The following is a 13415-nucleotide window of genomic DNA, read 5'->3' as shown; positions in this document are numbered from 1 at the left end:
CCTCCCAGCGCTGGTGAGGGTGTGGGGCAGCAGGAGGCCTCCTCCGCTGCGGGTGGGTGCAAAACGGAAAAGCCCATCTGCAGGAGAGCTCGGCAGTTTCTCCAAAATCTAAACCTAATCTTGCCATACAACCCAGCAACTGCATTCCTAGACACTCACCTGTTCAAATGGGCTGAAAACTCATGTCCACCCCAAATCTGTGCAGCGATGTTTATGGTTTATAAATGTCTACAGATGCTTTATTCATAGCTTAATTCAAACGTGGATGTGCACAGGATGTCCCTCAGTAGGTGAGTGGATGCATCCAGACAGTGGAATAGGATTTCAGAATAAAAAGGACGAAGCCGTTTGTGAAGAATTGATTTTTTCATCATTGTATAGCGTCCTTCTGGGTCTCTTATGACTGTTTTTACCTTCAAGTCTATTTTGTCCAAGTGTACCCATCCTTGCTTCCTTTCGTTTGCCTTTTTCATGGAGTACCTTTTTCCATCCCTTCATGACCAGCTTACATGTGTCCTTAAACCTAAAGTGAGTCCCTTGTGATGGCACAGATTTGGACCTTGCTTGTCATCCACTCAGCCACTCTATATCTTTTGCTCTGATAATTTAATCCATTTACATTTAAGGGAATTGTGGCAGGGAAAGGCCTATTATCACTGTTGTTTTTAATAGTTCTCTGTCTGTCTTGTAGTTAAATTGTTCCTCTATTCCTTCTTGCTTCTTTCTTTTGTGCTTCATTGATTTTTTGTGGCGATATTCTTTGATTCTGCTGTGATTCAATAGGTATAAATTTTCAGTTATGCAAAATGAGTTCTATTCCGAGGCTCTGTGTGTAACGTTGTGCCTACAGTTTACAACACTGCATTATGCACCCAGATATTCGTTAAGAGAGTAGATTTCGTGATAAATGTTCTTCACAGACATGTGCTCCTCCCCCCATCCCAATAAACCCAAAGCACAAGGAAACTTTTAGAGGAATGGATATATTTACTACCTTGACATTAATGATGGTTTCACAGGTGTCTGCATATGTGCAAACTCAGATGTACCTTAAATATATGCATTTATTTTGTGTATCAATTGCATCTCAATAAAGCTGTTTAAAAAAGATGTTAATAGCAGAAGAAATGGGGGGAGAGTATTGATCAATGATAGAGCGTGTGCTTAGCATGCATGAGGTCCTTGGTTCAATCCCCAGTATCTCCATTCAGAAAAATGAATTACCCTCCCATAGTCCCCCAAAGTAAGAAATGACCATTAAAAAAGAAGAAGAAATGAGCCATTGAGCCACAAAAGGACATGGGGAAATGAAAATGCGCATCGCTTAGTGAAAGGAGCCAACCAGAGGAGGTTATACTCTCTGTGAGATTCCTACTACACGGTATTTGAAGGAGCTCATCTATGGAGACAATGAGATGAGTGGCTGCCAGGAGTTTGTGTGGGAGGGGTGGGAAATGAGGAGGTGAGGTACAGAGGGTCTTCAAGGCAGTGAAGTTGTACTTTGTGTTACTGAAATGGTGGACCGATGGGCAGCAGCCTGAACAGTGTACCTGATCAAGGCAGTTCCATGGACAGCAGCCTCGGGGCCTCTGGATGCAAATGGCATCATGCATTTGTCAAAACTCATAGAATTGTGCAGATAATAGTGAGCCATGGTGTTGCCTATGGACTTCAGTTAATCATAAGGTATTAACCTGGGTCATCATTTCTGACAAATGTAGCACACTGGAGCAAGATATTCATAATAGGTGAAACTGGGCGTATGTGTGGGGCACTGGAATTTGTGGGACCCTGTGGACTTTCTGCTCAACATATCTGTTAGCCTAAAACTACCCTAAAAGGGCAAAGTCTGTTTAATCTAAAAATATCATTACCCCGTGCAGAGCAGCAGAAGCAGAACCATGGACAGTAGCTGAAACAGCCGGCTAGTCTGAGTCAGGACCACGGACAGCGGCCTGGAAGGCCTTGGGTTCACACAGGGCTCAGTCATTGTCTGATGTGGAAAAGGCCTCATGGACAGCAAATGAGCCTTCTGTAACGTAAGGTAGTTTCAGAGAAAGAACGCAGTCTGGACCAGCGTCCCAAGACCTCGTGTGTCTCGGGGCAGGAGCCACGTCCATTTTCGTAACCTGAGTCCTCTTCTTGGCCCAATGTCTCGGAGTCACGCCCCACAGAGAAGCATGATTGATCCCCAGTGTGGTGGGTGGAATGTGAAGATGGTTTCTTATTTTGATATGAATTTGTGTATATACATACATTTAAGTTAAATACACTTCATTGACAATGTTATATTAGTTTCAGGTGGACAACATACAAAATGGTGATTCAATACTTTTAGAGACTACATTCCAGTTGAAGTTATTAGAAGCACTGACTATACTCCCTGTGCTGTGCAATAGTCCTAGTAGCCTATGTATTTTATACATAGTAGTTGGTATTTCTTAATTCCCTGTCCTTACGTAGCCCCTTCCCCCTCTCCTCTCCACACGGGTAACCACTAATTTGATCTGTCTATCGGTGTGTCTGTTTTCCTGTTGTTACATTTATTCACTTCTATTCATTTTTAGATTCCACATACAAGTGATATCCTAGAGCATTTGCCTTTGTCTGACTTACTTCACTAAGCCTCATACTGTAGAGAACCACCAATGTCACAAACGGCAGAAATCATTCTTCTGCACGGCTGAGCATTATTCCGTCGTGTTTATACATCGTACCACCTTTATCCATTTTCCTGCCGACAGACACTCGTGTTGCTTCCGTATGCTGACTCTTGTTCATACAGTTGTTATGTACCTTGGGGTGCATGTATCTTTTCAAATTCTTGTTTTTGTTTCCTTCGGATGTATACGCGGGAGTGCAATTGCTGGACCGTGTGATAGCTCTATCTTTAGTTTTTCTGAGGATTTTCCTTACTGTTTTCCCCAGAGGCTGCACCAATTTGCACTCCTGCTAACAGCGACAAGGGTTCCGTTTACCCCATCTCTTCACCAATATTTCTTATTTGTAGTCTTCGTGGTGACGTCTCATTTTGGTTTTGATTTACATTTCCCTAATGATTAGGAATGTGAGCAGCTTTTCACGTGTCTGATTTTTTTTGTTTGTTTCCTCTGTGACCCACCCCCGTTTTTTTTTTTGATGTTATATTTTACTTCTTCCTGTGAACTGCTGTTTACTGCAGTCACAGTTAATTTTATGTATTTTATCTTTTAATCTTTTGCTTATTTAGTTGATGACCCTCAGGCTTTAATTTGCCTCTTAGTGGGATTTGCCTTTGCTGTAAATTCTTGCGTCTTGCAATAGCCTGTGTGTTCCCCTCCAGGAAGACCTTTGACATGTCTCTGAGGGTTGATGAACTGCTCCAGGGTTTCCTTGCCTGAGAAGTTCTTGTCTCTCCTTTAGGTCTAAACGACAATCTTCCAGGGTGACATCCCCTAGGTTGTAGGTTTTTTCCATTTAGCATTTGTATAGATCATGCCTCTCCCATCTGGTCTGCAGAGTTTCTGCAGAAAAATCAACTGCTACCTTTGTGGCAGTTCCTTGTACGTGACTCTGTTGTTCTCTTTCTGTCTTCAGAATTCTCTCTTTATCCTTAACTTTTGCCAATTTAATTGTGACGTGTCTTGGTGTGGGTCTCTCTGGGTTCAGTTTGCTAGGGACTGTGTGATTCCTACGCCTGGAAATGTCTCTCTTTCTTCATGATTGTTGAGTTTTTGCCATAATTTCATTAAGTACGATTTCAACATTTTTCTCTCTCTCTTCTGCTTCTGGGAGCCCGAACATGCCAATGTTAGGACAGTTGATGTAGTTCCATAGATTCCTTAAACTGCTCTCAATTTTAAAAAAAAAAAAGTTGTTTTTCCTTTTGTAGTTCTGACTGGGTAATTCCCATGGTTCTGTCTTCCAGGTCACGTGGGGTCTCCGGTGTCACCTAGTCTCCTGTTCGCCCCTTCCAGTGTTTTAAGTTTTAGCTACTGTAGCCCTCTGGTGAGGGGTTCTCTTTTTATATTTTCCAGGTCCCTGTAAAGCTTCAAACTGTTTTCATCTCTTCTTTTCCCTAACTTGGTTAGCATTCTTATTACTAACGCTCTCAAGCTGCCCACGCCCCAGGGAAGACCTCCGGGCCATGACGTGTCTCCCTGTCCCGGGTCCCCTCCTCGAGGCTGCGTTCCAAATCGAGAACCTCTCTTCCATCCCTTCGTGACTCCTCGTGGACCTATCTTCAGCGCCTTGGCTGTGCAGGAGTCTCTCTGCCAGTCTCCATTTTTCTCCAGTGAGATATGCTCCACATGTAGATGTAATGTGAATGTGCTCTGTGTCCTTCTACTCCACCGTCTCCGTGTCCTTCTCTATAACCAAGAAACGAAGCGAAGAAACGGGGTTCAGGGACTACTAACGTTGGGGAGGGGGGCACCACGAACCTCGGCGGCCACACGAACTCGCCTCAGGGTCCTGACTGGCCACGCGGTTGGGGCCTCACCCACGCACCCCCAACCCGTCAGCCTCTCCAACCACGCAGCCCAGGCCCTACCCGCTGGCTCCCGGACTTGCACGCCCCCACCAGCGCCCCCTTACCTGCCCGGCGGCAGCAGCGGAGACGACAGCAAGCGGCAGCCCAGTCCCCAGACCGCCTTCCTCCTCGGGAGCCGCTGCAGGAGCGCCCAGCTTTCCCACGCACTGGGCCGATCCGGCGTCCGCGCCGGCGCATCCGCGCGTGCGTGCGCGCCCCTCCTCCTCCCGCCGCAAGCGCGGGCCCTCGGGCTGGGGCTCCTGCTGCTCGGGATGTGGCGAGTAGGGACGAGCGGAACCGATCGGGGCCTGGCGGGCCAAGCGGGGGGGGGCGGGGGGGGGGCGGGGACGGCCCACCCCGCTGCCCCTCCGGCCCGGTCTCCATACCCAATGCCCGAGTCCGCCGCAGACCAGGTCACTGCACTCAACCGGAACCACCACCGGCCCCGGGCCAGGCCACAAACCCCAGCCCCACTCCCCCTACTCGCCTCCCCCTCCCCGTTACTGCCCCCCAACACCGCCGGTCAGGCCCAGTCTCCGACGTGACCCCCAAGAGGAGGCTCCTCCTCACACGGAAGTCTCCGCCCCCACACCACCTCGCTATGGCCCCCACACCCCAAGCTCACGCCTCATGCCTCACTGCAGGACCCGCAACATCCAGAGATGGTTCCCCTCACCCCTCAGCTAAGCCAATTCCACTCTGACTGGCCCCATACCCCTCAGCCTGCCCCCCCCCACCGCGGGATTCCTCCCTCGATCCAAGTGCTGACCCCCTCACAACTCACCCCGTGGATGGGGCAGGGAAGTCTGGGTTAGGGTCACCATAGTGACTGCCACCAGCCTACGCGGGAGCAGGCCTAGTGTGTGGCTGCACAGCTAGTGTCCGAGGCCACAGGGCTCTGCAGGCTGGGCTGGAGGCGGTTCCAATTCCCACCCGGGCGCCCTGACCCCGGCGCCCTGTGACTCGTCTCAGCCAGCAGGTCAGGGTGGACCCGGGCTGCCCGCCACTGGCCTGTGGGCTTGTGTGGTTGATGGCCCGGATTGTGATCTGGATCCCTAGGGCAGAGGTACTGGGCACGCAGACTTGCAGCGGCCAGGGGGCCTACTTGAGTGATAGACTGCAGGCGGTGGGCTGTGTGCATGGCCTGGGCTCAGCCCAGGTGGGTGCAGGGACCGTCTTCATTAGCCCTGGGGCAGAGGGAAGAGGGACGGGAGAGTTAAAAGTGTCCATGTTAGAAGCCCACGGCTGGAGAGCCAAGCACGCAGCAGAGCTGGCCTGGCCACCTAGGAACCCGCCACGACAGTGTGTGTTTGTGTGTTGTGTTATCAAATAACTAAGAAGAATACCTGATCTGTAGACTGACTCAGAAATGAAGCCCCTTAGAGGTGGTGGTTGCCCTGAAATGAGCTACGTTCTGCCTCTTCCCAGTAGAAAAGAAGCAAGCTACTTTTGCAGAAAACAGTCACTAATGTAGACACTTCAGGTTGCCATAGGGTGAAATTGATCTTGACCTCATATACATTATCAACAAACATATGGGAAAGGAAAGACAATCTATGTCAAAATAAAAGAAATAAAAAATACATTTAAGCTCCCACGGTTTCTAGCTGGTGAAATTGTTACAGTGAGAATACGTAGACTGAAAGATGGCTAAGCAAAAAAAAAAAGTGTCTAAAAACAAAACGAAATTACAAACTTATAGATCAGTGAGTAATTAGGAGAAATAAGCAAACATTAAAAAATCGAACTTACAGAAAATAAAAATAAAATTATAATGAAAGTTACATTGATGGGTGAAGCCACAGATTAGACAAAACTGAGAAAATTAAAGAATTAAAAGATAGGATCTGTGGGACAGAAGAAAGTTACAAAACTTCTCTGGTTGGGATCACAGACAGGATTACATTTAGACAACAGATTAGAGAAAATATTTAAAGAGATAGCAGTTCAGGTATTTCTAAAACTCATTTAAAAAGGAGGGCATGCTTCTAAAGTCTGCAATACATAAAATATCCCAAGAAGGTAAGGACAAGTCCAGAACAAGTCATTACATGGTGAAACTACAGCATTCCAAAGAGAAAGGATGTTCACAGGAACCACAGACAAAATACAGAACACCAAATTGGAACAGATTCTAAGATGAAAGCACACTTCTCAACAGCAATGAAGGCTAATGGACATTGGAACAGCGTTTACAAAGGAATGAGGGAAAATACTGATAAACTTAGAATTTTGTATCTTATAAAATTATTCAACATTGAGAGTAAAAGGCAAGTATTTATAGATAAATATAATCAAGAGTTTATCATCAGAAGATCTCTATATTTGAACATGTATAGGACATACTAAAAGATGTGCTTCAGGAAAATCAATGACCCCAGACAGGAATGAAAACTTATAGGTAAATCTAAATAAACAGTATGTATGTACATAAAACACAGTATGTTCAGTATGTTGGGATTAAAAAAGTAAAATAACATATTTAACAATAATGATATATTAGCCAGGAAAAGGAAGATCAAAACTGAAGGACTCTAAATTCCCTTTCTTGCTTGGAACAAAGATCAAAATACTTTTCAACTTAAGACCTTAGTAAATTAAATACGTGTGGTAAATACATAATACTGTATAAGTTCCAAAAGCCATGAGAGAGAAAAAATGACATAAATGCCTAAAAAAACAGTTTATTGCTTAGTTTTTTCCCTTCTTATAGTTTGTAAAAAACATTACTAATTGATACTAACCTTGATTCCTATCACCAGAGCAACCTTTGACTTATCTTTTCCACTTTATATTATTCCACAATGTGAAGGTACAAGAATAAATTTACATATTCTCTTACCTCTGGTAAATTGCTACTATTAGCTTATAACATAAACTACAAACTAGAAATATAATAAGTATAAAATATCTAGTTTATATTGCAAATAGATCTGTATGACAAAACTTTCTTTTCTTTCTTTCCTTTCCATTTTTTTCATTCTTTATTTCCTATTTTTCCCTCTTTTTTCTTTTAGCCAGTGGTAAAGGCAAAAATATTTGTCTTGTCAAAATTTTCCAGGGCAGAATCCCCGCCCCCCATGTCTACTATGACACGCCCGCTTCCCAGGAGCAGGCAGACTGGGACACGTGTGTCCTGCGACCTGGGGTGGCAGAGGCCACCCCCCAGCCAGGCCAGAAGGAAGACTGGAGCAAAGAGGCCAGCTCCTACAAGGCAGGCCCCCTCCCCCAGCTGTCCCCTGCTCCCTGACTGCACCACGCCCCTCTCTTGGGAGCTGGCTGGCCTCGGGACAAACCTACAGCGGAACCTGGGGCAGCCGAGGCCACCCTCAGGCCAGGCCACGTGGGAGATGGGAGTAAATCCAAGGGCTTGCATAGGGCAGCCTCACTCCCAACACCACAGTCCTGCCCCGTGACCACATCACGGCAGCCTCCTGGGAGCAGACTGACCTAAAGACATGGGTCCAGTGAACCTGGGGAAGCAGAGGCTGCCTCCAGGCCAGGCCACAGGGGAGACAGGAGCAAATGACTGGCTCACAAGGGGCAGCCGCCCTCCTCCCACCACCGCAGCCACTGCTGCTACCGTCCTCCCAGCCCCATGACTGCACTGAGCCCATGGTCTTACCAAAGTGGGTACAGAGGAAACATATATCAATATAATTAAAGCTATTTATAAGAAACCCACAGCCAGCATAATACTCTACGGTGAGAAGCTGAAAGCCTTTCCACTACTATCTGGAAGAAGACAGGGATGCCCACTCTCACCACCTCTAGTCAATACAGTATTGAAACTGCTGGCCACAGCAGTTAGACAACAAAAAGAAAGAAAAGGAATCCAAGTTGGAAGAGAAGAGGTAAAACTGTCATTACGTATCATTACGTGACATGACACTATATACAGAAAACCCTAAAGGCTCCGCACAAAAACTGTTAAGAGCTAATGAAAGAATTCAGCAAGGTAGCAGGACACAACATCAACATACAGAAATGAGTGGCGTATCTTTACATGAAAGTAATAACCCCTTTTAAAACTGCATCTAAAAAAATAAAATATTTAGGAATATATCCGACCAAAGAAGTGAAAGACCTATGTGGAGACCTACAAAACACTGACTAAGGAAATTTCACAGGACTTAAAGAAATGGAAAGACATCCCATGTTCTTGCATTGGAAGAATTAATATTGTTAAAATGCCCACACTGCACAAACCAATCTACAGATTTAATGTGATCCCCATCAACTTACCCAGGACATTTTTCAAAGAATTACAACAAATTATCCTAAAACTTACACGGAATCACAAAAGACCAGAATTACCAAAGCATTACTAAGGAAAAACAAATGAAGCTGGAGGAATAACCCTCCCAGCCTGCACACAACACTACAGGCCTACAGTCAAAACAGCATGGTATTGAAGCAAGAACAGACATATGGATCAATGGAACAGCACAGAGAGCCCAGATATAAACCCACAAACTTTTGGTCAATTAATCTTTGACAAAGGAGGCCAGAACATACAATGGAGTAAGGACAGTCTCTTCAGCAAATGGTGTAGGGAAAACTGGACAGCTGCATGTAAATCAATGAAATTAGACTACTCCCTCACACCACACACACAAATTCAAAATGGCTTAAAAACTTAAACGTAAGACAAAACACTCTTAGAAGAAAACATAGGCAAAACATCACCTGACATACATCTCAGCAATGTTCTCCTAGGGCAGTCTACCCAACCAATAAAAATAACAGCAAAAATAAACACACAAATGGGACCAAACTGAATTTATCAGCTTTTGCACAGCAAAGGAAACCATAAGCAAAACTCAATGAAAACCTACAGAATGGGAGAAAATATTTGTAAATGATTCAACTGACAAAGACTTCATTTCCAGAATATATAAACAGCTCACAAAACTTAGTAACAAAAACAAACAACCCAATCAAAACACGGGCAGAAGACCTAAACAAGCATTTCTCCAATGAAGACTACAAATGGCCAACAGGCACATGAAAAAATGCTGAATATCACTAATTACCAGAGAAACGCAAATCAAAACTACAGTGAACTAGCAGCTCACACCAGTCAGAATGGCCATCACTCAAAAGTTCATAAATCTAAATGCTGGAGAGGGTGTGGAGAAAAGAGAACCCTCTTACACTGCTGGTGGGAATGTAGTTTGGTGTAGCCATTAGGGAGAACAGTTTGGAAATTCCCCATAAAACTAAAAATACACTTACCCTGTGATCCAGCAATCTCACTTCTGGGTATATATCCAGATGGAACTCCAATCCGAAAAGATAGCTCCACCCCAGTATTCACGGCACCACTACATACTCAATAACCAACACATGGAAGCAACTTAAATGAAGCAACACACAACTGGATAAAAAAGCTGCAGTGTATTTATACAATGGAATACTACTCTGCCATAGAAAAGGTAAAAATGCCATTTGCAGCAACATGGATGGACCTAGAGATCATCATTCTAAGTGAAATGAGCCAGAAAGAGAAAGAAAAATACCGTATCACTCATATGTGCAATCGAAAACAAAAGACACTATGAACTCAACCTACGAAACACAAACAGACTTGCAGACTTAGTAAACAATCTTACGGTTACCAGGGAAAGAGGGTGAGAAGAGAAATCGGGTGGGAGTCTGAGATTTACAAATGTTAGCCACTACACATAAAAGATTTTTTAAAAAGGTTCTTCTGTATAGCACAGAAACCTGGGCTCAACATCTGGAAATAACCTATAATGCAAAAGCCGTTACACCCACCAACTCAGGAAGCAAAAGAAAAGAGAGTTAGCTACCTGGGCCAGGGCCGGGTCCTGGGAAAGTCCCTGCCCACCGCTGATGCTGCCCCTTGACCTCACTGCATCCTCCTACAAGGAACAGACTGACATGAAGACATGTGTCCTGGGAACCTGCAGCAGCAGAGGCCGCCCCCAGAACAGCACACGGGATACAGAGGAACAAGTCGACTAGCTCCCAGGAGCACACCCTCTCCCCGCCACCGCCCACAGCCGCCATCCGCCAACGCAGACCACCACCGCCCCAGCACCCTGACAGCAAAGCCTCGCCTCCCAGGAGCAGACTGACCGCCAAACATGCACCCCGCGAACATGGGGAAGCAGAGGCCACCCCAGGGCGCGGGGGAATCGGTAACTAATCCAGGAGATCGCACGCGCAGCCCCCATCCCACTGCCTCACAGGAGCAGGCCAAGACCTGAGGGCCGGTCGGAAGTGCTCCGCGGCCCGTCAGGCGCCCTCTCCCTCCCGGGGCTGCATTCGCTTCCCCAAACGCGGGTACAAGCTGCAGCGAAGAAACAGGGTTCAGGGACTATTAACGTTAGGGAGGGGGGCACCACGAACCAGGGCCCAGTCCCCAGACCGCCTTCTTCCTCGGGAGCCGCTGCAGGAACGCAGTTTCCCCAGGCTCCAGGCTGATCCGGCATCTGCGCCGGCGCTTCCGCGCGTGCGTGCGCGCCTCTCCTCCTCAGGCCGGAAGCGCGGACCCTCGGGCTGGGGCTCCTGCTGCTCGGGATGTGGCGAGTGGGGCCGAGCGGAACCGATCGGGGCCTGGTGGGCCAAGTTGGGAAGGGCTGCGTGGCGGCGGGGCGGGCGGGGCTGTGGGGACAGCGCACCCCGCTGCCCCTCCAGCCGGGTCTCCATACCCAATGCCCCGAGTCCGGGGAAACTGCGGCCGCAGAGACCGCCCCCAGAACAACACACGGGGTAGATAGGACCAAGTTGGCTGGCTCCCAGGAGCACACCCTCTCCACGCCGACGCCGCCCGCCTCCGTCCACCGCCGCCACCGCAACCTGACAGCAAAACCTCGCCTCCCAGGAGCAGACTGACCGCCAAACGTGCACCCCGCGAACATGGGGAAGCAGAGGCCGCCCCAGACCGCGGGGGAATCGGTAACTAATCCAGGAGTTCGCACGCGCAGCCCCCATCCCACCACCACATCCACGAGACAGCACCGCAACCGCCTCGCGGGAACAGGCCATGGCCTGAGGGCCAGTCGGTGTTCCCTGGCCGTCCGGTGCCCTCCCATCTCCTGGGGGGCACCCGCTTCCCCCCAGGTATAAGCGGCAACGAAGAGGCGGCGTTCCCGGACTACTAATGTGGTGGGGAGTGGGCACCACGAACCACGCGGTGGCCCGACCCACCTCAAGGTCCTAACGGGTCGCGAGGCCCGGGCCTCACCTACGCACCGCTACACGCGACCCTCTCCAACTGCGCAGGCCTGGCTTCACCCGCCAGCTCCCGACCTGCGCGCCCCCACCAGCGCCACCTTACCTGCCCGGCGTTGGCAGAGAAGGCGAACATAAGCGGCAGCCCAGTCCCCAGAACGCCTTCTTCCTCGGGAGCCGCTGCAGGAGCGCCCAGCTTTCCCACGCAGCGGGGCGATCCGGCGTCCACGACGGGACATCCGCGCGTGCGTGCGTGCCCCTCCTCACGCCGCAAGCGCGGACCCTCAGGCTGGGGCTCCTGCTGTTCGGGATGTGGCGAGTGGGGCCGAGCGGAACCGAATGGGGCCTGGCGGGCCAAACGGGGACGGACGGAGGAGCGGCGGGCCGGGCGTTGCGGCGGGGAAGGAACACCCCGCTGCCCCTTCGGCCGGGTCTCCATACCCAATACACCGAGTCCTGGGAACCTGCGGCAGGAGAGGCCGCCCGCAGAACACACGGGGTAGACAGGAGCAAGTTGGCTGGCTCCCAGGAGCACACCTTCTCCACGCCGCCGCAGCTCGCCGCCCAACGCCGCCGCCGGCAGCTCGACGCCCGCTGCCGCCGACCGAAGTCGCCGCTGGCCGCCGCCGCAGCTCGCCGCCCGCTGTCGCCGCCGCAGCTCGCCGTCCGCCGCCGCCCGTCGCCACCGCCCGCCGCGCCCTCGCACCCTGACAGCAAAGCCTAGCCGACTGACCGCCAGTCGTGCACCCCGCGAACATGGGGTAGCAGAGGACGCCCCAGGCCGCGAGGAATCGGTAACAAATCCAGGAGTTCGCACGCGCAACCCCCTTCCTACCGCAGACCGCGACAGCAACGCAAACGCCTCGCGGGAGCAGGCCATGACCTGAGGGCCGGTCGGAAGTGCTCCCGGGCCCGCATTCGCTTCCCCAAAGCCGAGTAAAAGCTGCAGCAAAGAAACGGGGTTCAGGGACTACTAACGTTGGGGAGGGGGGCACCACGAACCAGGGCGGCCGCCCGCACTCGCCTCAGGGCCCTGACTGGCCGCGCGGTTGGGGCCTCACCCACGCACTGCCAACCCATGAGCCTCTCTAAACGTGCAGTCCAGGCCCCACACGCCGGCTCCCCGACCTGCACGCCCCCACCAGCGCCACCTTACCTGCCCGGCGGTGGCAGACAAAGCGAACATAAGCGGCAGCCCAGTCCCCAGAACGCCTTCTTCCTCGGGAGCCGCTGCAAGAGCGCCCAGCTTTCACACGCAGCGGGGCGATCCGGCGTCCACTACGGGACATCCGCGCGTGCGTGCGCGCACCTCCTTCTCACGACGCAAGCGCGGACCCTCGGGCTGGGGCCCCTGCTGCCCGGGATGTGGCGAGTCGGGCCCAGCGGAACCGATCGGGGCATGGCGGGCCAAGGGTAGACGGGAGGCGTGGCGGCGGGTCGGGCGGTGCGGTGGGGCCGGACCACACGGCTGCCCCTCCCGCCCGCTCTCCATAACCAATGCCCTGAGTCCTGTGAACCTGCGGCAGCATAGGCGCCCCCAGAACAGCACACGGGGTAGATACGAGCAACTTGGCTGGCTCCCAGGAGCACACCCTCTCCACGGCGCCGCCGCCCGGCGCCGCTAAACGCCGCCCGCCACCTCAGCCGGCCAACGCCTCTGCACCGTGACAGCAAAGCCTCGCCTCCCAGGAGCAGACTGACT

The 13415-nt window shown here is 50.6% G+C and overlaps 1 protein-coding gene across 1 annotated transcript in view; it reads right to left on the bottom strand.

Moving 5' to 3' along the window:
- The window catches only part of LOC141574140 (uncharacterized), a 33531-nt gene extending 20529 nt beyond the window's left edge, over positions 1 to 13002 (bottom strand). Inside the window, exons 1-4 of the mRNA XM_074347932.1 lie at positions 12865 to 13002; positions 11820 to 12656; positions 10889 to 11095; positions 10327 to 10398 (exon numbers count right to left, since the gene is read on the bottom strand). Of these exons, the coding sequence (XP_074204033.1) occupies positions 10327 to 10398; positions 10889 to 11095; positions 11820 to 12656; positions 12865 to 13002 (1254 nt within the window). The remainder of the gene's footprint in view (positions 1 to 10326; positions 10399 to 10888; positions 11096 to 11819; positions 12657 to 12864) is intronic.
- Positions 13003 to 13415: the final 413 nt, after the last annotated feature.

The sequence above is a fragment of the Camelus bactrianus genome, chromosome 20 (assembly GCF_048773025.1).
Source record: "Camelus bactrianus isolate YW-2024 breed Bactrian camel chromosome 20, ASM4877302v1, whole genome shotgun sequence".
NCBI lineage: Eukaryota > Metazoa > Chordata > Mammalia > Artiodactyla > Camelidae > Camelus > Camelus bactrianus.
The sequence above is the reverse complement of the archived record's forward strand: the minus strand, read 5'-3'. Positions and strand labels throughout refer to the sequence as shown.